The sequence below is a fragment of the Callithrix jacchus genome, chromosome 1, assembly GCF_049354715.1.
Source record: "Callithrix jacchus isolate 240 chromosome 1, calJac240_pri, whole genome shotgun sequence".
NCBI classification, from domain to species: Eukaryota; Metazoa; Chordata; class Mammalia; order Primates; family Cebidae; genus Callithrix; species Callithrix jacchus.
In genome coordinates, this window is record NC_133502.1 from 179,748,113 (window position 1) to 179,775,996 (window position 27,884).

At 52.9% G+C, this 27,884-nt stretch overlaps 1 protein-coding gene across 3 annotated transcripts; it reads left to right on the forward strand.

Annotated features, from left to right (window-relative positions):
* Positions 1-27,765, forward strand: AIF1L (allograft inflammatory factor 1 like). Of its 3 annotated transcripts, XM_035260633.3 has the most exons (6): positions 172-301; positions 443-504; positions 15,955-16,021; positions 19,194-19,235; positions 22,029-22,191; positions 24,885-27,765. In XM_035260633.3, exons 1-6 carry the CDS (start codon positions 271-273, stop codon positions 24,970-24,972), a joined length of 453 nt encoding a protein of 150 aa, XP_035116524.1. In that variant the 5' UTR covers positions 172-270; the 3' UTR covers positions 24,973-27,765. The 3 variants fall into 3 exon arrangements, with proteins under 3 accessions (XP_078185966.1, XP_035116524.1, XP_009002556.1); XM_078329840.1 differs by lacking the exon at positions 443-504 and having other exon boundaries at positions 1-301; XM_009004308.6 differs by lacking the exons at positions 172-301; positions 443-504 and adding an exon at positions 13,513-13,676.
* Positions 27,766-27,884: the final 119 nt, after the last annotated feature.

Genomic DNA, 27,884 nt, shown 5'->3' on the forward strand with positions numbered 1-27,884 from the left:
AGAGGGGCGGCCGGCGGGCTCCGGGTCCCGCATAATAGCGGCTTTGATGCCGGCGGACAGGGAGGCGGGAGGGGAGGGAAGGGACGGGGCCGGAGGGAGGGAGGGGCCGGCAGCGGAGGAAGGGGTGTGTCGGCCGCCCGCGCCGTCCCTCCGCCCCTCGGTCCCGCGGCCACACGCAGCCAGCCGGAGCTCGGACCAGGTGCCCGTGCCTCCTCCCCGTCCCTCGCCGAGTCCGCGAAGACTGGAGCGGGCGGGAGCCCTGCGCTTGCCATGTCGGTCGCGCTCAGCAACAGGTTCCAAGGTAGGTGCCGCCGTCCCGGAGCCGCCACCTGTGCGCGCCTGGCGGACCACGGGGTCCACCGCGCGCGGGAACCGGGCGGGGACGGGGGCGCGTGGCCCAGAGAGGACCCCGCTTCCCGGGCCGCCTCTTTGTCTCCTCCAGGAGGGAAGGCGTTCGGCTTGCTCAAAGCCCAGCAGGAGAGGAGGCTGGCGGAGATCAACCGGGTAAGCGCCGCGCCCCGGGCAGCGCGCGAGTCCCGAGCCGCGCGCTGCGCGGGTGCCACCTTCGTCCGCGAGGCCGCGCCTGCCTCCAGATATGCCCTCTTCCTCTCTTTCCCCCGGGCTTCCCCCAGGTGCCTCCCTCCGCCCCCATCGTCGCCTCCGACTCCAGGTAGGTCCGCCTCCGCCTCCCGCCTCCGGTCCCGGAGTCTCGGGTTGCAAGTTGTTAAACTTGCAACTGAGGACTGGGGAGGTGGGGCCAGGTCAGGAGCTCGGATGCCAGCCGGCTCCGGGCTCCCCACAAGCCCGCTTGGGAGCAGCCCTAGGATTTGGCGCGGGAAGAGCCCCAGGCCAGTGATCGCTCCAGCTCAGAACACAGGCTCGGGGTCATTAGCTGGTCTGTCGCCCAGGCTGGAGTGCAGTGGCCCAATCTCGGCTCATTGCAGCCTCCACCTCTGGGGTTCAAGCGATGCTCCCGCCTCATCCTCCTGAGTAGCTGGGACTACAGGCACGTGCCGCCAAGGCTGGCCTTAGCCTTTGTTATTATAAGGCATTCAAGAGTACAAATAGAAGACTCTGATGGTCCTAGAGAACCTGGCAGGTCCCCGTGGTCTCCTGCTTCCCTGCCACTTCAAACATATCACTCCTCTTCACTCCAGCTTTCAGGAGAGGTTGCTCCCATCCCGTCTAATGGACTTCATACTTTTCTTGCCGGTCCTGGTGGATTTCTCGGAAGAAATCCTGCCTGCCTTTGCCAGGCACCTAGTGAAAGCTCCATAAATTTGCTTAGATTCTAGAAGATAAGGAATGATGTCAGGACCTGTCTGGGTTGGCCAATGCTCAAGGGCAGCACAGCCAGTGGCTTTAAAGTTCTGCTAGACCAGAGCTCAGATCTGGCCTCCGTCGTGTGCCAGCTCTGTGGTCCTCAGCAAAGGGCCTCTCACCTCCAAGCAGGGAATTGTGTGGGCTCAGAGAGGGAAGGCATGTGGCCTGCGTGGTCCAGCACCCAGCATTCGAGACGCGCTCAGAGAACTAGCATTATTTCCTGAGGTGGACATCTCCCAGTTTTCTTCTTAACCGGATGCAGAGTCATACCTGCTGAAACAAGGCTTGGCATTCCTCCTGCGGGCTCCCCTGGGCCCCTGGACACCAATGGTCTAAGCCCAGCGGAGAGTCTGGAAGTGGGCCACTGGTGAGGTCAGCAGAGCCCTTGAAGGTTGTGGGAGGCGAGTCCAGACCCTGGGGCCCGGCCGTGATATTGCTTCTTGCCAGCAGTATGCGGCCTTGATTCCCCCTTGGTTTCCTTGGACTGCTTGTATGTAGGCACCCTGTCTTTTTTCCGTCCTCTGGCTACAGGACTCCCATTCAGTCCCCAGCTACAGGGCTCTGGGGACCTCAGGGTTCCTCGCTCCAGGTAAGCTCTGGCTTCCTCACCGCCACCCTCACCCTTCCTTCTGGGGGCACCTTGAAGTCAGCTGGAAGCTTCCCTGGACATCTGGCTGGGGTGCTCAGGGGTCTAAGGTCCCTGCTGGGTTCCTTCCCAGTTCACTGTGTGCCAACCCAGCCTGGGGCTTGGCTGCTCTAGCTTTCTGGACAGAAGGCTGGGACCCTGACCTCATATACCCCCCTGGGTCACTCGTCCAGGCAGGTTCTGAGCCAGCTGGATCCACCCACAGTCAGAGACAGCTGGAGATGGGGGTGAGGTGACCATAGTTGGACAAGCCAAAAGAGCTGAGAGTGCAGGGGACTTTCCGTGCCAACCTCGCCCTTGGGGAGGCGGATGGAGGGTGGGGGCAGCTCCAGGGTTGCTTTGGGAAGTGGACTGGCTTGGCTTAGAAAGGGAAGGGACTACAGCTATCGGGGGCTTATCTGGGCAGCACTGGGACTAGGGGAAGTGAGCAGGAAGGGGCTGTGATCTAACCATGTCAGGATAGTGCCCAGAGAGGGCAAGCAGCTGACCCAAGGCCACACAGAAGCCAGTGACAGAGCTTGCAGCCCAGCGTCCTTCCCCTGCTAAGATGCTGTTCTGAGACCCAGCACATGAGCCCAGCTGCTACAGGGCTGCTGAGGCCGAGGATCCGGGGCCCTGCGGGAAGGCGGCGCCAAGATCACACGGGAAGCTCGAGTGCTTCTCCACCACAGTGGAGCAGGGTGGCCCCACCAGTTCAGCCATGAGGTGCCAGCAAGCACTGATCGGTGATCTTAGGCAAGCCACTTCACCTCTCTGAGCCTCCTTCTCCAAAAATATAATGGTGGTTGTGATTTTTCAGTAAGGCAATCTATGTAAAGCACCCAGGAGAGCTGGCTGTGGTCCTCATAGTTATCTTTCTTTGTTGGTGGACAGTTTCTTTATTGGTGGCCTCAAGGTACAGGGAGTAGAAGATGCTGCCGTGACTCATGCTGGTTGCTCAGCCCAGCAGAGCCTCGTCTTCCCCAGCCTGAAATGGGAGCAGGGATCTCTGCTCCCTCTGGAGTCCCTGCAGCAATTAGCCAATGGAAGTGGATGGAAGCTCTTTGCAGATGGTGGGGGAGTCGCTCTGTGTGGGAGTCTGAATCTGGTTCACCCACAGCCATGGCTGCAGTGGAGAGACCTTGAGGTGGGTGGATTTTAGGCAGAACTGTGCTGGCAGCCCGGACTGCCTTCCTCTGGGGTGCAGCTTCACCGTCCCGCTGGAGTGTGGATTCTGGGCGCCTGGGCTAAGCCCAGGATTGGGCTTCTCAACTCACTGCCAAAGAGTCCCTGCTTCTGTGCCAGGCAGCTTGGGCACTGCCATGCCTGCTGCCTGGGGCACAGCCCAGCTTGGCCTGCAGATCCAGGGGCTTCTCTGGGCCAACACCTAGTTCCCTTTGGGGCCTTTCTCCTCCCTCAGTGTGGGCAGCTTCCAGAGGAGCAGGGTAGCTCAGCCTTACCTTTTTTTTTGAGACAGAGTCTGACGCTGTCGCCCAGGCTGGAGTGCAATGGCACCATCTTGGCTCACTGCAACCTCTGCCTCCTGGATTCAAGTGATTCTCCTGCCTCAGCCTCCCAAGTAGGTGGGACTACAGGCATGTACCACCACACCCGGCTAATTTTTTGTATTTTTAGTAGAAACGGGTTTCACCATGTTGGCCAGGTTGGTCTTGAACTCCTGAACTCAGGTGATGTGTCCACCTTAGCCTCCTAAAGTGCTAGGATTACAGGTTTGAGCCTGGACCTGGCCCAGCTTTAGCTTTTTGTTGTTGTCGTTAAGAGAGACAGGGTCGGCCAGTCGCAGTGGTTCACGCCTGTAATCCCAGCACTTTGGGAGGCTGAGGTGGGTAGATCATGAGGTCAAGATTTCAAGACCAGCCTGGCCAAGATGGTGAAACCCCATCTCTAGTAAAAATATAAAAATTCTCAGCAAACTGACACAAGAAAAAAAAAAGAAAAAAAAAAAAATATATATATATATATATAAATTAGCTGGGCATAGTGGTGCATGCCTGTAATCCCAGCTACTCAGGAGGCTGAGGCAGAAGTATCACTTGAACCCGGGTTCGATGGGGGCGGAGGTTGCAGTGAGCCGAGATCGCACCACTGCACTCTAGCCTGGGTGACAGAGCGAGACTCTGTCTCAAAAAAAAGAAAACAGAGAGACAGGGTCTTACTCTGTTGCCCAGGCTGGGGTGCAGTGGCTCGATCTAGGCTCATTGAAGCTCCCCAGCTCCACCTCCCCAGCTCAAGCTGATCTCCCATCTCATCCTCCCGAGTAGCTGTGACTACAGGCATGCGCCCCCACACCCAGCCGTAGCTAGTGTTATTATTTATTTATTTTTTTTTTTTGAGACAGTCGCCGTTGTTACTCAGACTGGAGTGCAATGGCACAATCTCAGCTCACCACAACCTCCGTCTTCTGGGTTCAAGCAATTCTCCTGCCTCAGCTCCCCGAGTAGCTGGGACTACAGGCGTGGACCACCATGCCCAGCTAATTTTTGTATTTTTAGTAGAGACGGGGTTTCACCTTGTTGACCAGGATGGTCTCGATCTCTTGACCTCGTGATCCACCCGCCTTGGCCTCCCAAAGTGCTGGGATTACAGGCTTGAGCCACCGTGCCCGACCCCATAGCTATTGTTATTATAAGGGATTCAAGAGTAAAAGTAGAAGACTCGAATGGGCCTAGAGATCCTGGTAGAGGAAGGGAGGTTGGGGAGCCGTATGAAAATGCTCCCCTTTTTGGTTTCACTTTAGTTTTTGCTGTTTTTTGAACGATTGGTGTTGCCCATCCTGTGCCAGGCGCCTGTGGGCATTATCTTGTGAACGCTCTAACCCAGGGAGGTAGGTATTGTTCCAATTTTTGAGAAAAGGAGACTCAAAGAAGCTGGGTAAATTGCTGGGTTTAAACAGCCTGGATTTGAACCTGGCCTGTTTTCTCAATCGCTCAGCTTGGCTGGGCCTCCTGCTGGATGCCTGCCCCAGCTCCATGCACTGTGTGTTTGTGTGTGCACGCACGTGTGTATATAGCAGCACCACTGGAGTGGGCAGAACTGGCCAGTACCTCCTACTCCCCCCACATAGCTGGCATTCCCCATGCCCCGATGGCATGGTAAGTGACCCCAGGCCAGCCAGGCATGGCCTTATATGGCAGTGGGAGAGATTTTCTCCAGCTTCCCACAGGGACAGAGAGAAGCCAGCGGGGCTGGAGGGGGGGTGCTGCCCCTCGGGGTGCCTGTGCCCTGGGGCTTAGCAGAAGGAGCCCAGGGGACAGCAAGGGCTGCCACATGAGCTGGCCAGCAGGTGAGATCATTAACACCATGACCAGCTGTGGCTGTGCTCCGTGCCCATGGATGAACATCATCATCTCGCTGACCCCGAAACAGGGCACCCCAGTAGATAGATGCACAGTGAGAATCTGCAGACAGCCCCATGGGACAAGGGTTATCATGACTCCTATTTTTTATTTATTTTTTTATTTTTTTGAGACAGGGTCTCACTGGGTTGTCCAGGCTGAAGTGCAGTGATATGATCTCAGCTCACTGCAGTCTTGACCTCCTGGCCTTAGGTGGTCTTTGCACCTCAGCCTCCTGAGTAGCTGGGACTACAGGTGTGCATCACCATGCCAAGCTAATTTTTTTTTTTTTTTTGTGGAGACAAATTTCATCGTGTTGCCCAAGCTGGTCTCAGACTCCTGAGCTTAAGCAATCTGCCCACATCGGCTTCCCAGAGTGCTGGGATTACAGGCATGCATCACTATGCCCAACCATGACTCCCATTTTGTAGATCAGGAAACAGAGGCTCAGCAGGATGAAGTCAACTGTAGGGTCACCCAGCCAGGAAGTGGCAGAGCTGGGATTCAGACTCAGTCACCCTGGCCCTGTCCACCAAGTGGCTGCAGGCTAGCTGTGACACAGGCCTCTCTCGCTTATGCAGATAAGGATCCCTGGCTGCCATCCCAACAGTCCAGCCTTCCTGGGTCGAATGAAGGGCACTCGGCATTCCCTGTCACACTGAAGTACCTAATTTTTTGTTTTTGTTTTTGTTTTTTTGTTTCGAGATAGAGTGTCACTCTGTCGCCCAGGCTGGAGTGCGGTTGCATGATCTCGGCTCACTGCAACCTCTGCTACCTGGGTTCAAGTGATTCTCCAGCCTCAGCCTCCTGAGTAGCTGCCATGACAGGCAGCCACCACCATGTCCGGCTAATTTTTGTATTTTTAGTAGAGATGGGGTTTCACCAGCTTGGCCAAGCTGGTCTTGAACTGCTGACCTCAAGTGATCCACCCACCTTGGCCTCCCAAAGTGCTGGGATGCAGGCATGAGCCAGTGCGCCTGGCCCGTGATGGTTTTTTCAGAAGCCATCTGTCATTTGCACTGGGAAGACAGTGCACTGGGAGGGCAGGCTGGGTATCTTTGCCAGGAGTTGTATATATCCCCTGCCCCTCCCCCAGTAATGGGGGACCTCTGAGACCTGACCCAGGCAACTATGCAGGCGTGTCTTTTTTCCTGTATACCCGGCAGTGCCACTCTGTCCCTGCCCAGGTAAATGTGCCCAGCTGGCATTGCTGGGCACCCGTCTCTCTTGCTCTTCCTTAATATATTATAAAGGGGAGAGTGATAAGTGGCCACATGAGCCTCTGAGGATTCAGTGTCCCCTGCAGGTCCAAGCAGTTATGACCTTGGTGTGGCTATGTCACAGGAAGCTGGAGATGGAATTTCTGCAGGGTGTGCTTTATTGAGTAGCTGGTTGGGTGTTTTTCTTTAGCTGCCCCATCTGTTGGCGAGGATGCGGCATCTGAATGAGGCCCCAGGCTGCTGTGGGGAATGTGAGCCTGCTGTCCTTGTGGGTGCACGTTACAGGCTCCTGCTACTCACCAGGTGTCAGCACCACTATGTCCTGGCCCTGGCCCTTTAAGAGCCTGTGAACTGCGTCAGAGGCCCCACGCCCTGGCATGGTGCTTCCTGCCCTTGGAGTTGTTGTCCAAGGCCTGAGCCACCAGCCTCTTGGATGGCCTCCAAGATGGTGATATCCGCCCACCCCAGAATTGTGCTGCAGCTGATACAGAAAGACAAGCCTGGAGGGCCAGGAGCAAGGGTTCGCCAGAAGGTGCTAGAGGTACCAGCCTGGAAAGAGTGTTAAGTCAGCGAGGAGTGGGCAGGCAGCACAGCAGGGGCTGCCAGCTTCTGATGGGTTTGGAAACAGCCCCTGCTGGGCATAGCACTTGGGGACTTCGCTGGGGACAGGGATGGGCTCAGGGGACTCTGGCAAACATCGGAGGCTGTAGGTGACCAGGAAAGGCGGCAGTGAACAGGTGCTGTCGGGGACTGAGATGGGAGCACTCCGACAGGTTGGATGGCCCATCACTGCCAGGTCAGCCAGGGGCTGAGGACAAAGCAAAACTTGCCCTTGGAGGGATGGCCAGTGGGCCAAAGCTCACCGGGAGGACTTCAGGGCATCACCTTTCCCCCGTGCACACCTGCCTCTCGATGTGGCTTGAGTTTGGATGATCCCAAGACTTAATGATAATTTTGAACACTTAGCAAGTGTCCTGGGAGCCAGTCTCTTTCTGTGGAATTCACTCATCTCATCCTTACCGCAGGCCAGGCGCTAAGGCGGGAGGATAGCTTGAGTCTGTGAGGTCGAGGCAGCAGTGAACCCTGCAGAGCGTGCTGCTGCGCTGTAGGCTTGGGAACGGAGCAAAACCTGACTTAAAAAAAGAAAATTCTTACAGCAACTCAGTGAGGAGGTTCTACATATCATTATGATCCCATTTTTATTTATTTATTTATTTATTGAGACAGAGTCTCGCTGTATCACCCAGGCTGGAGCGCAGAGGTGCCATCTTGGCTCACTGCAACCTCCACCTCCCATGTTCAAGCGATTCTCCTGCCTCAGCCTCCTGAGTAGCTGGGACTACAGGCATGCGCCACCATGACTGGCTAATTTATTTTTAGTAGAGACGGGGTTTCACCATGTTGGCCAGGATGGTGTCGATCTCCTGACCTCATGATCCGCCCGCCTGGGCCTTCCAAAGTGCTGGGATTACAGGCTTGAGCCATCATGCCTGGCCTATGATCCCACTTTATAGATGAGCCCACTTTATAGAAGAGGAGACTGACGCCCTGTCCAGAGCTACAGAGCTAGTAAGTGCTGGAGCTGGAATTGCAACCCTGGGAAGCCGTCCCTGTGTCCTGCACACCCTGTGCTCAGAGAGCTGATGTGATGCTTTCAACCATTGTGACTTCAGGCAATGCCCGTCCCTTCCGGCACCTCAGTCTCCCCAGCCATTGAACAAGGAGGACAAGCTAAACGCTGTGAGGAGTCCCTTCTGGTTCTGTGGTTGGGTGGATATTTTAACAGCTCTGCCACCTCCCAGGCCCCACCCTTGGACGCTCTGGTCCCCGGGGACTGAGAAGTGGGCTCAGCTGCCTGTTTGTCACCCGCAGCTCCTGCCCGCTTGCATTTCCTGACCCTTTGCTAGGACTGATCAGGCCACTGTGGCCTCCAGACCTGCCCCTCTGCATGTCAGTAGCTACTTTCAGAGCCTGGAGGCTCCCTGCACCTCTCACAGCCGCTCTCCCACCCCAGCACTTTCTGCAGCTGAGAAACTTTGCCTTTGGGGACAGTGGGTTAGATTGTGTGTGGAGAATGGGGATAGAATAAACCGCCTATCCCCCCATCTCCCCGGAGGGCTATAGAGTGGTTCCCTGGCCTCCGGAATAACCTCTGCAGCTGCCGAAGAGGAAAGGTAACTCCCAGTATTGACTTTCTTTGCCAGAAACCTGTAGCCAGGCTACCTTCTTGATTGGGGCAGGCATAGACCCTGAATTGCTAAAACTTTGCAATCTTGAGAAAGCTGAGCAACCTCTCTGGGCCTCAGTTGTCCTGTCTGTCAAATGGGGATACCTAGAAAGGGGAGAGAGAAATCATAAGTGGCCTACGCCACGGGGAGGGAGCCTCCTTCCCAATCTGTTAAATAGTCTGTGAGGGTCTATGGGGGTTCTAAGCTAATCGTATGGGTATAAGTGTTAGAAAAAAATACCAAGTCGCTAACATTTATTTAGTATTTGCTGGCTGGGTGCAGTGGCTCATGCCTGTAATCCCAGCACTTTGGGAGGCTGACAGGGGTGGACTGCTTGAGCCCAGGAGGTCAAGGTTGTAGTGAGCTGTGATTGCACCACTGCACTCCAGCCTGGGCAACAGAGCGAGACCCTGTCTCAAAAAAAATTTCACACAGCCACAAAGTGGATTCAAACTCAGGCATTCTGGCTCCAGAATGCATTTTGTTTTTTGTTTTTTTGAGACAGAGTTTTTCTCTTGTTGCCCAGGCTGGAGTGCAATGACGTGATCTCGGCTCACCTCAACCTCTGCCCCCCAGGTTCAAGTAATTCTCCTGCCTCAGCCTCCCGAGTAGCTGGAATTACAGGCACATGCCACTGTGCCCGGCTAATTTTTGTATTTTTAGTAGAGACAGGATTTCACCATGTTGGCCAGCCTGGTCTTGAACTCCTGATCTCAAGTGATCCACACATCTCAGCCTCCCAAAGTGCTAGGATTACAGGCGTGAGCCACCACACCTGGCTGCATTTATCATTTTTGGCTCTAAGGAAAACTGAGAGTCCAAACCCTGAGCCCCTCCAGTCTCTGTCATACAGTCACACACTTTTGCAAAGCTGCATGATCGTTGCAGGGGTGAGTATGGAGAAAGTAACTCTGGACCGAATGGCAGGCCTCTCCATTCATTCAACAGATGTTTTTCGATTTTCTTTTTTTTTTTTTTTAAGACAGGGTCTGGCTGGAGTGCAGTGGTGCAATTGTCAAAGCTTATTGCAGCCTTGACCTCCTGGGCTCAAGTGGTCCTCCAGCCTCAGCCTCCCAAGTAGCTGGGACCACAGGCATGCACAGCTAATTTTTTTTTCTTTTTTTTTTTTTGAGACTGAGTTTCGCTCTTGTTACCCAGGCTGGAGTGCAATGGCGCAATTTCGGCTCACCGCAACCTCTGCCTCCTGGGTTCAGGCAATTCTCCTGTCTCAGCCTCCTGAGTAGCTGGGACTACAGGCACGCACCACCGTGCTCAGCTAATTTTTTGTATATTTAGTAGAGACGGGGTTTCACCATGTTGACCAGGATGGTCTCGATCTCTTGACCTCATGATCTACCCGCCTCGGCCTCCCAAAGTGCTGGGATTGATTACAGGTTTGAGCCACTGCACCTGTTCACTAATTTTTATTTATTCATTTATGTTTTGAGACAGGGTCTCAGTCTGTTAACCAGGCTGAAGTGCAGAGGCACAATCTCGGCTCACTGCAACCTCTGCCTCCCAGAATCAAGCAATTCTCCCACCTCAGCTTCCCAAGTAGCTGGGATTACAGGCACTCGCCACCATGCCTGGCCTAATTTTTTTATTTTTTGTAGAGATGGGGTTTCACCATGTTGGTCAGGATGGTCTCAAACTCCTAACCTTTTGATCCACCCATCTTAGCCTCCCAAAGTGCTGGGATTACAGGCATGAGCCACCTCGCCTGGCCTAATTTTTTTATTTTTTGTAGAGATGGAGTCTCCCTATGTTGCCAAGGCTGACCTCAAACTTCTGTCCTCAAGTGATCCTCCTTCCTTGGACTCCTCAACAGATGTTTATTGAGTGTCTTCTACCATCTGCTGGGCACTTCGACACTAAACCTGTGGCTGGGGCCCTGCCTCCTCCCAGCTGCCCCCTGACACCCACGTCCTCCCCAGTACTGTGCAGGAAGGGAGCCCCAGTGACAGTGGAGTTCAATCCCCACACAGCCACTTGGTGGCTCTGCTGTTTTGGACAAGTTAGTTAACCTGAGTCTTAACTCCTTCACTCATCCTGCACATGTTTATTGAGCATCTGCTATGTGGAACCTACATTCTAGCAGGGGAGGCAGTGAGTGTGTAGTAACCTCAGTAAGCAGTGGCGTGCAAATCATGTTTGGAAGTGACCCATCCCATGGAGCTGGATAAGGCGGATTGGAAGTTGGGGCGGCTACAGTGGGCAGGGAACAGTATAAAACAGGGGGGACAGAGCTGGGCACGGTGGCTCACTCTTATAATCCCAGCACTTTGGGAGGTCAAGGCAGGCAGATCGCTTGAGACCAGGAGTTTATGACCAGCCTGGGCAACAGAGGGAGACCCCATCTCTACAAAAAATACAAAAATTAGCCGGCTGTGGTGCCACACTCCTGTAGTCCCAGGTACTCTGGAGGGCTGGGGTGGGAGGATCATTTGAGCCCAGGCAGGTTGAGGCTGCAGTGAACCGTGATCATGCCAACAAAGAATAGATAGGGTTGGCTGCAATGAGAAGGTGACATTGAGGCTGGGTGTGATGGCTCACTTTGGGAGGCCGAGGCAGGCGGATCACCCGAGGTCAGGAATTTGAGACCAGCCTACCCAATACGGGAAACCACATCTCTACTAAAAAATTAGCTGGGCATGTTGTCGGGCACCTGCCGTCCCAGCTACTTGGGAGGCTGAGACAGGAGAATCACTTGAACCCAGAGGCAGAAGTTGTAGTAAGCCAAGATTGCATCACTGCACTCCAGCCTGGCGACAGAGAGACTCCGTCTCAAAAAAAAAAAAAAAGAAAGAAAGAAGAAGGTGACATTGAGCAAAGGCTTGAAGGAGGTGAGGGAGAGAAGCACACAGATCTGTGGACTCCAGGGAGGGGGCACAGCGAGCGCAGGGTGCGGCCCAGGGCATTCTTACCGACCGCTTCTGCAGTGTGTGCTGTGCTCTTGGCCTTGCTGTTAATCCCTGCTGGCTTGGTCTGTGTCTGTCTGTGTACGATTTGTCTCCAAGGCCAGGGACCATGTCCTTCCACTTGAACCCATCCACCTACAGAGTGGCCCAAGTAAAACTAGATCTCTATGGATGGTGGGTCCAGACTAAGGCAGGATTTCTGGTCAACCAGAGCCCAGGAGCTGGGACAGGCCCTCCACATCTCTTCCCAGAGGTTCCCAGATGTTGGTGGTCTTGTGCCTTCCCAGGAAGTTTCTCTAGTTCTTGGTAAAGTGAAGGGAATGTAGGGTCAGTGTGGTGAATTGGACCTAGGCTAAATGGATTCCATTTAAACATTCAGACATTATGAACTTCCTACTTTTATGAAACATTCTTTTCTGAACTCATGGCAACAGTCAATGGTCATTGTTTAAAAAATCTTTACTTGGCAAAATAAAAACTTGGCACTCCAATATTAGTGTGCCCCTACCACCCCCCTTTAAAAATGTTTCTTGTCTGCATGACCCCCCAAATCTGGGAATCACTGATCTAATATGTCCCTCCACTGGGCAGATCTGGGATCTGGGACCCTGGGAGGTGCCTGGTTTGCTCAGGCACAGACAAATGTTAGTTGTCCTCCTTTTGGGCAGAGGATGGGGTCAGGGAGCAGTGCCGAAGAGCTGTGAGAGGGAGCCAAGAGGAAAGGAAGTCCTTGACAGAGCCAGCTAAGAGGAGGGTGGCCTCCCAGGCTGCCAAGAAAGGATCCCGCATCAGCTAAGTGGAGGCAGGGCCGTGCCTGGTGCATGGCAATGAGGCCTGGAGTGAGGCTGTGGCCAAGTCAGTGAGACCCCATAGGCCCTGGGACTGCCCTCTGCCCAGGTGCAGGAGGCCACAGGTCCTGGAGTCAGATAGACCCAGGTTTGAAATCAACCTTCCTCAGCTGTCTGTGAACATTCTTTTTTTTTTTTTTTTTGAGATGGAGTCTGTGGCCCAGGCTGGAGTGCAGTGGCGCAATCTTGGCTCGCTGCAACCTCCACTGCCCAGGTTCAAGTTATTCTCCTGCCTCAGCCTCCCAGATAGCTGTGTGAGCACCACCACACTTGGCTAATTTTTGTTTTTAGTAGAGACGGAGTTTCACCATGCTGGCCAGGCTGGTCTTAAACTCCTGGCCTCAAGTGATCCGCCCACTTTGGCCCCCCAAAGTGCTGGGATTACTGGCATGAGCCACCGCGCCCGGCCTGTCTATGAACTTTAGATGTGGTATTTAACCTCTCTAGTTCTCATGTTTTAACTTATGAAACAGGAATAATAGTGGCTGTGAGGATTTAGTGAGATAGCACAGTGTCTGCCACAGCCAATGTTTTACCAAAAGCTAGAGGACAGCCAGGCCCTCTCCCAATCCAGTGAGGGAAGCCCCGTTGCCAGATAGGTTTCTCCTATGGTCAAGGGTTGCTGAGTTAACATGGAGAAATTTGAGCCACAGAAGAGACCGTATTATGAGCCTCATACTCATAATCTTATCTGTTGCTCATTGAGAGCTGACCCATGAGCCCAGTGCCCAAGGAGTGGGTACTATTGGGCTTATTTCACAATTAGTAAGAAGGGAGACAGATCCAAACCCAGACTGCTTTATGGTCACTTAGTTTTTGTCATCCTCTATTCTATTTGAAGCCTCTTAGGGGTTTACAACAATAGACTAGGAAGGTAGTGAGTTCTCTGTCCTAAGAGATATGTAAGAACAGGGTTGGTCATCATGTAGCAGGTGTGATCAACGTGGGTGACACTGCACATCATTTTAAACACCAGCTTTCTATAATTTCAGGATAAGGACCTTACCATATTCACCATGGTCTCCCCTGCTCCCTCGAGGCCTAACACAGTGCGGTGTGCACTATGTCCCCCAGAAATGTTGAAAGACTGAATGAATGGAGGAGCAATGTCCAGGTCCTGTCAGCTCAGCGATAAAGAATGGAAGGTCCACTGGCCAGGTGCGGTGGCTCACACCTGTAATCTCAGCACTTTGGGAGGTCGAGGCGGGCAGATCACATGAGGCCAGGAGTTTGAGACCAGCCTGGCCAACATGGTGAAACCCCATCTCTATAAAAAAAATACAAAAATTAGACAGGGTGTGGTGGCTTACGCCTGTAATCCCAGCACTTTGGGAGGCAGGCAGGTCACCTGAGGTCAGGAGTTCGAGACCAGCCTGCCCAATATAGTGAAACCCCATCTCTACTAAAAATACAAAAATTAGCCAGGCATGGTGGTGGGCACCTGTAATCTTAGCTACTTGGGAGGCTGAGGCAAGAGAATTGCTTGAAACTGGGAGGTGGAAGTTGCAGTGAGCGGAGATCACACCACTGCACTTCAGCAGGGACAAGAGCAAAACTGTCTAAAAAAAAAAAAAAGATAAAAATACAAAAATTAGCCAGGCATGGTGGTGCACACCTGTAATCCCAGCTACTCAGGAGGCTGAGGCACAACCTTTGAACCTGGGAGGCAGAGGTTGCAGTGAGCTGAGATCATGCCTCTGCACTCCAGCCTGGGCCACAAGAGCGAGAGACTCCATGAAGGGGGGTTATTTGCAGAGTTCAGGTGGTAGGAGGGGAACGTGCCCTCTGCTTCCTCATCTGAATACAGGTTTCAGGGCCACTGGATGGTTAGCCACAAGGTACATAAGGTACCTGGCACTGTGCCTGGCAGGTGCTCTCTCACCTGTTGCTTTTGGCTTTAAGGTCAGAGGCCAGGCCAGATGAACACCTGCAGCTGCCCACCTTTAAATGTAGGGGCTAAGGATGCAGGCTCTAAATGAGATGGAGCCAAGCTGAGACTTATGAGCCTCAGCTTCATCACCTGCATAGTAGGTATAATAATAGTAGCTACCGGCCAGGTGCAGTGGCTCACATCTGTAATCCCAGCACTTTGGGAGGTGAGCAGATCACCTGAATCTGGGAGTTTGAGACCAGCCTGGGCCACATAGTAAAACTTTGTCTCTACAAAATAAATAAATAAATAAATAAGCCAGGCGTGCTGGCGTGCATCTGTAGTCCCAGCTACTCAGGAGGTTGAGGTGGAAGGATCACTTGCTGGGGAGGTAGAGGCTGCAGTCAGCTGAGATGGCATCACTGTACTCTCGCCTGGGTGACAGAACAAGACCCTGTTTCAAAATAATAATAATGGCTCCCTCTTGGGACTCCTAGGAGATGTGAAGAGATTATGTAGGTAAGGGCTTCACCCTGGAGGCCGCTGTTCATGTCCAGTCCTCCCTACCCTGTCCATCTGGTTCTGAAAGGACTCATTTGAGTCTCTCCAAGCATCTGAAGAAAAGGCAGGCCAGGGAGTAAAACCCCCATTTTATAGGTAAGAAAACAGGTGAGAGGGTAAGTGTATAGTCATTTTCCAGCTAGAGCAGAGACAACAAATCCACACTCTCACTGGTTTTTTTTTTTCTTTTTCTTTCTTTCTTTTTTTTTTTTTTTTTGAGATGTAGTGTCCTTCTGTCACCCAGGCTGGAGTATAGTGGCACAATCTCAGCTCACTGCAACCTCCACCTCCTGGGTTTAAGCTATTCTCCTGCCTCAGCCTCCGGAGTAGCTGGGATTACAGGCGCACCCCCACCACCACCACCAAGACCAGCTAATTTTTGTATTTTTGTAGAGATGAGGTTTCACCATGTTAGCCAAGCCAGTCTCGAACTCCTGACCTCAGGTGATCCACCCACCTCAGCCTCCCAAAACGCTGGGGTTACAGGCATGAACCACTGCGCCTGACCTCACTGCATTTCTATGCAAACTCAAAAAGCAAATGATTCTCATTTGGTAGATAAGGCAACCGAAGTGCAGGGAGGAATGAATGAGCTCAGGATCACATTCCTAACAAGCTAATGATGGAACCAGGGGCTTTGGAGCTCACAACTTCACGGATCTGAAGCTGGCATGTCTTTGGAGCTCACGACTTCATGGATCTGAAGCTGGCGTGTCCTTGGAGGAGGGGCATGGGTCCCAGCACTGGAAATGTGGCTGCTGGCTGGAGGGCTTATTCACCCAGAACAAACCCTCTGGGGCTTCCCCAAGCCGCTGGATAAGCTTCCTACCCACGGTGCGGACAGTGCACCTCTGCCTCCAAGGGCAACAGGAAGTGAACATGAGACAAATGGGCCTGGTGGCACCTGGCTACCCGACAGGAGGAAAGGCACCTGGAACTGGGGCCCACGTGTGGGTGACTTCTGTCCCCAACCCCTTGCTCAGCACTGTCCTCTCACCTCCGTAGGAGTTTCTCTGTGACCAGAAGTACAGTGATGAAGAGAACCTTCCAGAAAAGCTCACAGCCTTCAAAGGTAAGCTGGGGCTGCCTGCCCTGCATTTATTCCTGGAGAGGTGGGCTGGCCCCTCACCCTTGCACACAGGACCCCCTAGTCTCACAGGGCTAGGCTGTGGCCCTGTTTCATCCAGAATGCCCTTCTTACTGGCAGGCTTGGAGATAGGGACCCCCTGAGAGGTGGGAACAGGCCCCTCCACCTGCCTCCCTGCCCCGGTGAGCCCCGTCACCCCTCGCCTGCAGTGCTGGCCAGGCCCTGCCCCTCTCTCTCCCCTCACTGCCCGCAGGGCTCAGGCTGGCGCCTGTCCGCCCGCTGCCCAGGCCCCATCACTCCCGGGCCCCGCACACAATCAGCTCTTTGTGAGCAGGCCTTGCCTCTCCCCCTCCCCAGCAGAGTGTCTCAGGAGCCCCTGCGGAGAATGGACGTTTGTGTCGCCGCAGTGGGCAGGGGGGCAGAGTTTCTGCCCATTGAAACCCGGCAGCACGGGATGAAAAGAAAACAGGGCCTGGGAGCCAGCTCGGGGAGAGGGGCTGCATAAAGGTCTCTCTGTTTGGGGCCCTGGCGCTTGGTTCCCAGCCAGCACCTCGAAAGGAGAGGAACCGGGCACATGGGGGTGGCGCAGACCCACCTTCCCTGCCAGGGGAGGCACTCAGGCACAGGGGCCCTGGGCTCTTGTGGAAAGTATCCTGGAGGTTGCATTCCCCTCCAAAGTGTTTGCACTGTGAGTATCCTTGTGGCCCCGGGGCAAAGAACTTGGCAAGCGCTCCTCAAATCGCTTACAGTTGTCCTTAGGCTGTGCATCTATGGCTGATGATATTAATAACAGCTGGCTTTTGTTGGAAGTTGGCCTGTGTGAAGCACTTCTCATGCAACGTGGTGAGCTCTGCACATCACCCCCATCGCTTGTTAATGTACAGATGGAGAAACTCAGGCTTAGAGGGAAGGGTCATTGGCATGGGGACACATAAGCTCACTTAGGGCAGAGTTGAGACTTGAACTCATGTTAGTCTGGCTCCCAAGCCCCTGCTCTTAACCATTATGCTAAGATGCTTTTTACATTAAGAAGAGAGAAGGGAAATAGTAAAAGACAGTCCTGACCCCATCCCATCCCAGCCACATGTAGGAGAGCTGTGCAAAAAAGAGCAGTCCATTGGGAGGCCGCGGCAAGTGGATCAGGAGTTCGAGACCAGCCTGACCAACATGGAGAAACCTTGTCTCTAAAATTATAAAATTAGCCTGGCGTGGTGGCGCGTGCCTGTAATCCCAGCTATTCTGGAGGCTGAGACAGGAGAATTGCTTGACCCCAGAAGGTGGAGGTTGCAGTGAGCTGAGATTGCGCCATTGCACTCCAGTCTGGGCAACAAGAGTGAAACTACATCTCAAAAAAGAAAAAGAGAGAGGCCAGCCCATTCCCTTCTCTCTGCATAGCAGCGAGGCCACCCTCACCGGTGGCTCTGGGAGGAGGGAGGCGTCTCAGGGCTCTGGCATCCTTTCTGCTTGTCTTCAGTGGGATGTTGGGACAGACAGGAAGTTATGTTAGAAAGGCAGAGCCTGGAGAGGGCTCCAAATCATTCACTCATTTGCTCTCCAAATGCACACCTGCATGGCACCAGGCCCATTCCAGGCCAAGGGCACCATGGTGAACCTACAAGAGAGCCCCTGTCCCGGGCAGCCTGTGTTCTACCGGGGGTGGGGTGGGGGGGCGCGTGAGAGGTGGTGGGAACCTAAACAGAGAGCAGAGAAATACAAGGTGGGCAGATTGTGGTAGAAACTTTGGTGAGAAATGAGGGAGGGAGGACAGGGGTGCTCAGCGGTGGGGAGGGGGTACAGTTTAGAAAAGGCCTACGGGTAGGCTGGGTGCAGTGGTGCATGCCTGTAATTCCAGCTACTCAGGAGGCTGAGGCAGGAGACTCGCTTGAACCTGGGAGGCAGAGGTTGCAGTGAGCCGAGATCAGATCACACAACAAGAGCAAGACTCCATCTCAAAAAACAAACAAATAAACAAAAACAAAAAGCTGTGTGTGGTGGCAGACTTCTGTAATCCCAGCTACTCAGGAGGCTGAGACAGGATTGCTTGAACCTGGGAGGCAGAGGTTGCAGTGAGCTGAGATCAAGCCACTGCACTCCACCCTTGGTGACAGAGTGAGACTCCATCTCAAAAAAAAAAAAAAAAAAAAAGCATAATGGTTAAGAGCATGGGCTTTGGAGCCAGACTAACATGGGTTCAAGTCCCAACTCTGCCCTAGGTGAGCTGTGAGTGAGATCTGTGAGTGACAGTGAGATAGAGCAAGACTCTGTCTCAAAGAAAAAAAAGAAAAAGAAAGGATGGGGAGCCCCGAGGCCATGAGGAAGGGCTGTGAGAATACTTGGGAGAACATTCCAGGCAGAGGGGCAGTGAACTGGAGCAGGCAGGGAGTGGGCGGGGGCAGCGCAGGCTGCAGGAGGGCCTCGGCTGTCTCTGCTAACTGCTGTGGGGCAGGATAGATGGTGAGGGCCCTGCTCTGCCAGGGCAGGGGTGACCTGCGGAGGCCCCATGGTCTGTGTGACACATAGCCCCTGTCGGAACGTGCGGAGCCCACTGCTCTGAGTGTCCCCGAGCGTCCTCCCTCAATGCCGGAAGTTTTCCTGATCAGGGAAGTTTAACTCAGTCTGTATGTGAGGTTTGAGTGATGGTCTATGCACCCCAGGAAACTGTATGTGCACTTTGTGGGCTAGGGCAGGCCTTTCTCCTGGTTTCGGAATCACAGGTCCCCTGAGTCAGTGCTTTCTGCACCTGGTTGCCCATCAGAACCGCCTGGGATGCTGAAAGCGCTCGCATGCCTGCTCCCACCCTGTCCTTCCACACCCACCAGCCAGAATCCCCCAGCAGGGAATTGGATCTAGTCACTTTGCTACTAACTCAGATGCAGCTGGTCCACACTGCCGGGGACCCAGCAGGAGGCAGCTGCCCTCCTGGTAAGAGGTTCAGAGTGATCCCAGCCATCTTTCCCTTGTAGCACCTCTAGGAGAGTGGTCCAGGCAGGATGAGCTTTCCCCAGAGACCATGGCTCAGCTGACGGGGCACTCAGGTCAAGACCCTTGGTAGGGTGTGGGAGGCGGTTCGGACTCCCGAGGCGGTCAGTTGCCCACTAGTCCCGGCAGGGAGATGCTGCTTCTAAGCTAATGCCAGTTTTTGCTTTGTGATTTCCAGAGAAGTACATGGAGTTTGACCTGAACAATGAAGGCGAGATTGGTGAGTGAGGCCTTGACTGTGTTGAGGGAGGAGGGCATTAGGTGGGTAGAGGGCTTGAGGGACCCTTTGTGTGAGTGAGGAGCATGGGGCAATCCAGAAGTCTGGTGAATATGCTGCAGGTGAGTCAGCCCCTTGCCTTCTGCCCTGGCATCACTGCCCTCGGACTCCTCCAAATGCTTTCCTCCCCTACGGCTTCCCTCCCCACCCACACCTCAGCCTCCCACCCCAGGTGCTACAGGGATTTGGGACAGAGGGTGCCACACCTGCCCAGGGCTGGGGACACTCAGGGTGGACAGGCCCTGGGCTCCTGGCTGGCATTTCCATTGCCCTGAAGTCTGTCCTTCCATCGTATGCGTTTTGGCAGTTGACAAGGTGCTTTTACATATGTTGATTCTCTCCTTATTACATCCTGCTGTGCAGGTACTGGCACTTCCATTCTGGTAGGAGACCATACCTGGACCTTACCAGCAAAGATATGGTTAAGGCTGGTTTAATTAGCCCCATTTTACAGATGAGGAAAGCAAGACTCAGAAAGGTGAAATGGGCTGGGTGCAGTGGCTCACGTCTGTAATCCCAGCACTTTGGGAGGCCAAGGCAGGTGGATCACCTGAGATCAGGAGTTCAAGACCAGCCTGGCCAACATGGTGAAACCCCATCTCTACAAAAAATATAAAAATTAGCTAGGTGTGGTGGCAGGCGCCTATAATCCCAGCTACTGGGAAGGCTGAGGCAGGAGAATTGCTTGACTCTGGGAGGCGGAGGTTGCAGTGAGCTGAGATCACACCACTACACTCCAGCCCGGGTGACAGAGTGAGACTCTGTCTCAAAAAAAAAAAAAAAAAAAAAATGAAATGACTTGCATGGGACACTGGTCGTGAACCAGGGCCCTGCCTTTGGTTTCTGAGCCCTTTTCCCCTTTTTCATTTCACTCTGCACCTCAGAGTGATGCTCCCACCAGCACTTTCCTTCTCCTCCTCCTCTGTCCTCTCTCTTTTCTTCTCCCTTTTGAATATTTGATCATTTTTTTCTTTAGAAAGAAAATTTTTTGGCTTGTCAAATAAACATATTTTCATCATTAAAAAAATTGGGGCAACACAGCAAAGCACAAAGACAAAAATGCATCACCGGAAACCCCACCCCCCGGAGGTAACTGCTACGGACATTTCAGCTTCTATCCTTCGGTTTTTTGGTTCATTCTAACCACAAAGGCTGTTTTATACCATTTTTGAGCCTCCTTGAAAAAAATAACTTTCTATTGGTCAGCCTGGCCAGAAAAAAATAAATAAAATAAAACAATGGTGAGTATTTTGAGTTATTATTGATTTTTTCTTTTTTTTGAGGCAGAGTCTCATTCTGTTGCCCAGGCTGGAGTGCAGTGATGCAATCTCAGCTCACTGCAACCTCCGCCTCCCAAATCAAGCAGTTCTCCTGCTTCAGCCTCCCAAGTAGCTGGGATTACAGGCACGTGCCACCACGCCTGGCTAATTTTTGTATTTTTAGTAGAGATGGGTTTTCACCATGTTGGCCAGGCTGGTCTCCAACTCCTGGCCTCAAGTGATCTGCCCACCTCGGCCTCCCAAAGCGCTGGGATTTACAGGCGTGAGCCACTGCACTGGCTGATTTTTCTTTTGAAATATAGTTAATGACTGCATTGTAGGAGTGGATTCTAATTTGTTTAGCCGATGCCTTTGTATGGACCATTTGGATGCCTTCCAGTTTTAACTGTTATTGATAATCCTGTAAAGAACCTCTTTGTACACGAGTGTTGTTCACGCCCTGGTTATTTCTGTAGAGGAAATCTCAGGAAGTGGACACCATGGGTCAAAGGCTTTTGAAGCATCTTGCCCAACAGCCCGAGAAAGGTCCTGCCAACTTCAGATCCTGGCAGTACATGTGCAGCCCTTTCCCCCTTTCCTGGAGAAGGCTGCCCAGCTCTCTCTGAATGCCTGGACATCCTGGCACCTTTGGGCCTGGCCCCAGTCCCACCCGCCCTGCCAGGAGGAGCACGGGCGGCACCACGGCCCTCGGCCTCCACTCTACCCCCTCCCACCATCCTTTTCTGACCCATTGTTCACTGAAGAACAATCTGAAGGAAATTGCCTCAGCTCCTAGTAGGAGCTGGGTGGTCAGAGGCAGGGCCACCTCGGGCTGTAGTGACATTCTGGGGCCTCCCTTGTTTTTCTTGAATTTTGTCCTTTTGTTGGTTTTCCTGCTCTGTGGGATATTTTTGGTGTCCTCTCCCTTCCAGCCAAAGCAGAGCCCTAGGACAGCAGGACTGGAGTGGCACGTGGGGACAAGCCATCTGCCCCTTGGCACCCAGTACAGTGCCTTTCAGTGCCTGACTCCCTGACTTGGCCACACTGGGCATAACTCCCTGGGCACAGGAGAGTAGGCGCCTGGCCCACTCTAAATGCAGGAAATAGCAGAGCCCACAGTCATGGTGTGAAGAATGTGCTTTGGGCCGGTGCCTCCCACATGGCGATCTCTGAATGATCCCCTCCACCTGTTCTACCATTGATGGGAGCAGGGGTTCTGAGAGGTTAAGTAGTGTGTTCCAGACCCCAGAGCCAGGAATAGCAGAGCTCGATTCCAGTGCAAGCCCAGCCCAGGTCACAAACCACTAGTCTATACTGCCTCCGAAGAGAGCAGGGAGGGTGTGATGGGCTCCTCCTCCCTAGAGGAGTGCAGACACCAAGCTTCTGAGGGTGGGGTGCCTGAGTGGAGCTTTCCCAGCTTCCCCCCTAAACCCCAGTGGCCAGTCTTCACTTAGCAGACCTGCTTTTCCTCCGACAGACCTGATGTCTTTAAAAAGGATGATGGAGAAGCTTGGTGTCCCCAAGACCCACCTGGAGATGAAGAAGATGATCTCGGAGGTGACAGGGGGGGTCAGTGACACCATCTCCTACCGAGACTTTGTGAACATGATGCTGGGGAAACGGTCCGCTGTCCTCAAGCTGTGAGTACCTCCTCCCTCCCCGGGGCCCCTGAAGGCAAAATCATTCTATGCAGAGAGGCTCACGGCTCTGGGCACCCCAGCCATTCCCCAGATAGTAGGTAACTTGTGTGACCTGCTGGACATGGTACTTACTTTTCCTGAACCTTATTTCTTTATCTGTCAAATGTTTTTTTTTTTTTTTTGAGATGGAGACTCGCTCTGTCACCTAGGCTGGAGGGCAGTGGGGTGATCTTGGCTCAGTGTAACCTCTGCCTCCTGGGTTCAAAGGTTATAGAACTCAGGAGGCTGAGGCAGGAGAATCACTTGAACCTGGAGTGCAGTGGTGCAATCTTGGTTCACTACAACTTCCACCTCCCAGATTTAAGCAATTCTCCTGCCTCAGCCTCCCAAGTAGCTGAGATTACAGGCACGTACCACCATGCCCAACTAATTTCTGTATTTTTAGTAGAGACAGGGTTTTGCCATGTTGGGGACCTCAGGAGATCTGGCCCCCTTGGCCTGCCAAACTGCTGGAATTACAGACGTGAGCCACTGTGCCTGGCCCAAATGGTCATGATAATATGTACCTTGCAGAGGAAATTCGACTGTAGCAGAGTCGGGCAGAATCAGTACTCAGTAAGTGGCAACTGTGATGACAATGATGATGGTGGTGGTGATGGTGATAATAGTGATAAATCTACTGTGGAAACGTTCTGAGCCTCTGTCGAATCTTTCTGAGTCAGAGTTTCCCCCTTTTTTTTTTTTTTTTTGAGATCTTGATCTGTCACCCTGGCTAGAATGCAGTGGTGCAATCTCAGCTCACTACAACCTCTGCCTCCGGGCTCAAGCAATTATCCTCCTGCCTCAGCCTCCCCATTAGCTGGGATTACAAGTGTGCATCACCACGCCCAACTATTTTTTGTATTTTTAGTAGAAATGGGGTTTCACCATGTTGGCCAGGCTGGTCTCAAACTCGTGACCTCAACTGATCAGCCCCACCATGGCCTCCCAAAGTGCTGGGATTACAGGCGTGAGCCACCTCACCTGGTAGTTTCCCCATTTGTAAAGCAACTCCACTACCCCCACAGGGCTGTTGTAAGCATAAACTAGAGGCAAAATTGGCCCCAAAGGGAGGTAAGGTTTGCATCTTGATGCTATTACTTGCTACCAAAATGACCCTGGGCAAGTTACCTTAGATCTGCGAGTCTCTGTTTCTTTATCTGTAAAATGGGGTGATAATCATGTCTTCTGTGATGTCCTGAAGGCTAGTGAGATGACACAAAGATTCCAGCCTAGTGTCTGGCTGATGGCAAACACTTAATACATAGTAGCACATTGTGGGTGCTGCCCCACCAAAGAGCGTTAAAGCAATGCCCTAGACAGTCTCATTGTCATTTGTCACAGCTAAAAATAACACTCCACCAGGCACAGTGGCTCACATGTGTAATCCCAGCACTTTGGGAGGCCGAGGCAGGTGCATCAGAGGTCAGGAGTTTGAGACCACCCTGGTCAACATGGTGAAATGCCATCTGTACTAAAAATACAAAAATTAACTGGGTGTGGTGGCTCACACCTGTAATCTCATCTACTCAGGAGGCTGAGGCAGGAGAATCTCTTGAACCTAGGAAGCAGAGGTTGCAGTGTGCTGAGATTGTGCCATTGCACTCCAGCCTGGACGATAACAGCAAAACTCCATCTCACAAAAAAGAGAAGAAAATAGCATTCACTTGGTTTTTATGAAATAAGATTCACTTTTTTAAAAGTATGAACATTGGCTGGGTGCAGTGGCACACGCCTGTAATCGCAGCACTTTGGGAGGTTGAGGCAGGCAGATCATAGTGTCAAGAGATTGAGACCATCCTGGCCAACATGGTGAAACCCAGTCTCTACTAAAAATACAAAAATTAGCTGGACGTGGTGGCGGGCACCTGTAATCCCAGCTACTTGGGAGGCTGAGGCAGGAGAATCGCTTGAACCCGGCAGACGGAGGTTGCAGTGAACTGAGATTGCGCCACTGCACTCCAGCCTGGGTGAGAGAGCAAGACTCCATCTCAAAAAAAAAAGTACCAATGTAAAATATACCTATCTCATTTTACAAAGGAGCTTGGGGAGGCCCGAGGAGACTAAGTACCTGGCCCATGAGCCCATGGTCCAATCTGGCCAGATCTTCTAGCACCCCACTTCCAGAGAGAAACACCAAGGATCAGAGAGGTCAAGTGTCTTGCTTGAGCCACTCAGCTGGGAAGTAGTAGGGCTGGCATTTGAATCCAGACTGTTGCCCTGGAGGCTGTACTCTGAGCCCCTACAGTCTGCTCCCCAGACTCCACTCTTAGAGCAGTGGGCAGGTTTTTGAAGATCTTTGTGCAGAGACATGGCCCAGCCTGGCTCAGCCTCCTCCAGGCAGTGTGGTTCAGGGAAGGGCATGGCCTACAAGTCAGAGCCTGGAGTCGCATCCTGCCTCTGCCCTGGACCGCCTGTGTGGTTCTGAGGAGTCACATCAGCACTTTGCACCTCGATTTCCCCCTCTGTAAAATGGGACCAGCAGCCCCTTCCTCGGAGCTTCTGTCTTGGGCTTCTGCAAGGATCCCACCGGAGAACAGATTTAAGGACATTCTGTCAGGACCCTGCCGACATCAAGGCTGGGTGATCTTTCCCTGGATGAGGGATCTTAATCTTGCTTTGCTTTTCATTTCTTTTCTCCAACTCCAAACCAGAGTCATGATGTTTGAAGGAAAAGCCAACGAGAGCAGCCCCAAGCCAGCTGGCCCTCCTCCAGAGAGAGACATTGCTAGCCTGCCCTGAGGACCCCGCCTGGACCCCCTGGCCTTCCCGCCCTGCTCCTCCCTCCCGATCTTGCTGCCCTTCTTGACACATTGTGATCTCTCTCTCATTTGTTTGTTCATTGAGGGTTGGTTTGTGTTTTCATCCATGTCTTTGTAAAGCACAAATTATCTGCCTTAAAGGGGCTCTGGGTCTGTGAATCCTGAGCCTAGGGTCCCCTCCCTCTATTCGTCCCTCCTTCCCCACTCCCTGTGCAGAAGGACTGATATCAAACCAAAAACAAGAGGGGGCAGGGCCAGGGCAGGGAGGCTTCCAGCCTGTGTTCCCCGTGCTTGGAACTGGCATTCTCCATCCTTCCAGAAAGTCTCCGAGCCAAATTCAGGCTCACTGGCCTGGCTCTGGCGAGGACCCCAGGCCACTTTGGGAAGACCCTGGAGTAGGGACAAAGCTGCAGGGCCTCTTAAGCGTTTCCTTGGACAGTGCCATGGTTCCAGTGCTCTGGGGTCATCCAGGACACAGCCACTCAGTGCCCCGCTGCCCCAGCTGATTCATCCCTCAGTCCACACCTCTTCTCGTACTCAACGATGTGACAGAAGGTGGGAAGGAAAGGAGCTTGGCAACGTGAGCCCTTCAAGAAGGTACCAGAAGGAATCCTCAGGTCTTGCTCCCTGGCCACACTTTTGCAGGCAGCTGAGAGGCAGCGTGCAGCCCTACCATCGCTTACTGGGGCAGCAAAGGGCTTTGGAGGTAGAAGTGAGGCCAGGGGTCTTGGGGAGACAGGTCAGCTCAGTGCAGTTCCACCTTTCAGGGAGGATACTGAGGGGACCAGGATGAGAGAATGAGGAGTAAAATGCTTACGGCAAAGTCAGCAGCACTGGTAAGCCAAGACTAAGAAATACAAGGTTGCTTTTCCGATCCCAACGTGCTTGAAACCTGACTCTACTTCCTTCATTTGCCTTCCCGCCCTACTCACATCATTCATTCATTGACTCACTCATTGAGCAGATATTTATTGACCTCATATTATAAGCTTTACGCCCTCCCATGTTGTCCTGACACGTGCAGTATCCACTGTCTAACTCACCTCTCCCCAAATCTCGGAAAACCTTGAGCTTGGGAATGGCACTGGGGTCACCTGTGTTCTTTCTTATGGATTCACAGGATTTCAGAGCCCTGATGCACCCTGGAGGGTAGCTGGGCCAGTCCTCTCACTTCCCAGGTGAGGAGACTCGTGGCCCACAGGGATTAAGTGCCTTAGCCAAGGTCAGGCTTATCTCCAGAGGGATGTGCCTGGACTGGGGCCAGATGTTCAGGGACCCTGCCTACACCTCATCTCCAGTCTGGGCTGCCTTAGTTTGTGATGAGAACAGGGAAGGGCTGGAAAGGGGTAACCTCCTAGGTCAGCACTGGGAGAGGGTTTCACTTGCTCTGAAGCTCCTGGGCCAGGATCCGCCCTCCCCAGTGCCTCCAAGTCAGCATCAAGGCTTCAGGGAAAGACCAGGCCTCTGAAGCTGCCTCTTGTAATTCATGCAGGAAGATGTCAAAGTCAGCCCCATCTTGGCTTAACCCCACCTGTGTTCTGAAGTCTCTTACCCTACCTGCTCAGGACTTACACACACTTATTCACTGAACATATTTATTAAGCACTTGCTGTTGGCCAGCAGATAAGAATCCAATCATGAAATGGACTGATTCGTGGAGTCCAATAGGAAAGTGAGACCCAGACAGTGACAATGAGATAAATATTAGAAAGGGGAAGTCTGGGGTGACTTCCCTACAATCCTGGGGTCCTAGCTGGGCCCAAGACTGAGTGAGAGCCTTGGCAGAGCCTTTGCAACACCTTCAGTGGACAGGACTGGGAGATCTTGGCGGTCAGAGCCAATGTGGGTTCCCTGCGGCTACTGAGTCATCTCTGATAGCAGACTGAGGGAGGGAAGCAGGTAAGGCATGGGGAAATGGCCAGGTTGGGTTAACCCACTGGTTTCAACCAGTTCAGGAATGAAGTTATTTGGCCATGACTGGCTGGTTTTGAGCTCAAGGATCTGCTTCAGATGCACACAGGCCTAGTTGAAGTTTAAACCCCAGTAAAACATTCCTCCCTGTAAATGGAAAATCCTGCTCCTACCCCCTCCCTTGCCCTGTTTTTTTGTTTTTGTATTTTTTCTCCTGAGATCATTAGATTAGCAACTGGCTGTCCTCACCCCTCCTCACTGCCTCTCCTCTCTGGGACAGGCAGGGACCTTTGAGGAAGATAAAGCCTTCCTTGACTACCCATCATATTCAGTGTCCCTGTTCTTCACTTGGAGAGGAAGGCAGAACCAATCAGGCTTATTTCAGTAAGTTCTGCAGTTCTACAAGACTGCAGGAAGCCTCCTTAGGGAGGAGAGCAAGCGGGTGTGGCCCAGCTTCCGGAAATGGCAGAAAAGCGGGTTTTCTCATTGAATGGTGTGTTCTGGGAAACCCCATGAGTCACTTCATTTCTTGGAACTCAACTCCTAGGAGGAGAGGGTCTCAAGAGTCGTCCCTGGAAGGAGGGTAGGGGCAGTCTGCATTATTTCAGGTTGTGGCTGTTGGCTCTGGGACTCCTCTGGCCAAGGGCTCAGCTTCTTTCGACTTCAGCTGTCTTCTTTCTGAAAGACCAAATTTAATGTAACCAGTAACGTGAGGACTGCCAGGTATGGCTTTGTCCCTATGACTCAGAGGAGAGTTTGTCGGGCAAATTCAGGTGGTTGAAATATGTGTGTGTGTGTGCATGGGAGTGTGTGTGAATTGGGATATCATCTCTACAGACTGGAAATAAACCGGACAAACTTACCAACGTCTTGACTGATGTATTTTGGGATGGTTCTGGGCTCAGCATATTGTGAGCTAGCTAATATAGTAAGAGATGAAATGAGCGTGTCCTGTGCATTTGGTCTGAGACAGCTGAAGTT

Excerpts from the sequence above, each read along its gene's own strand:
- AIF1L (XM_078329840.1), top strand. The coding sequence starts at position 47 with ATGCCGGCGGACAGGGAGGCGGGAGGGGAGGGAAGGGACGGGGCCGGA. Across the intron at positions 16,022-19,193 it reads AAAGCTCACAGCCTTCAAAG|AGAAGTACATGGAGTTTGAC; the intron begins GTAAGCTGGGGC and ends TGTGATTTCCAG. Across the intron at positions 22,192-24,884 it reads CGGTCCGCTGTCCTCAAGCT|AGTCATGATGTTTGAAGGAA; the intron begins GTGAGTACCTCC and ends ACTCCAAACCAG.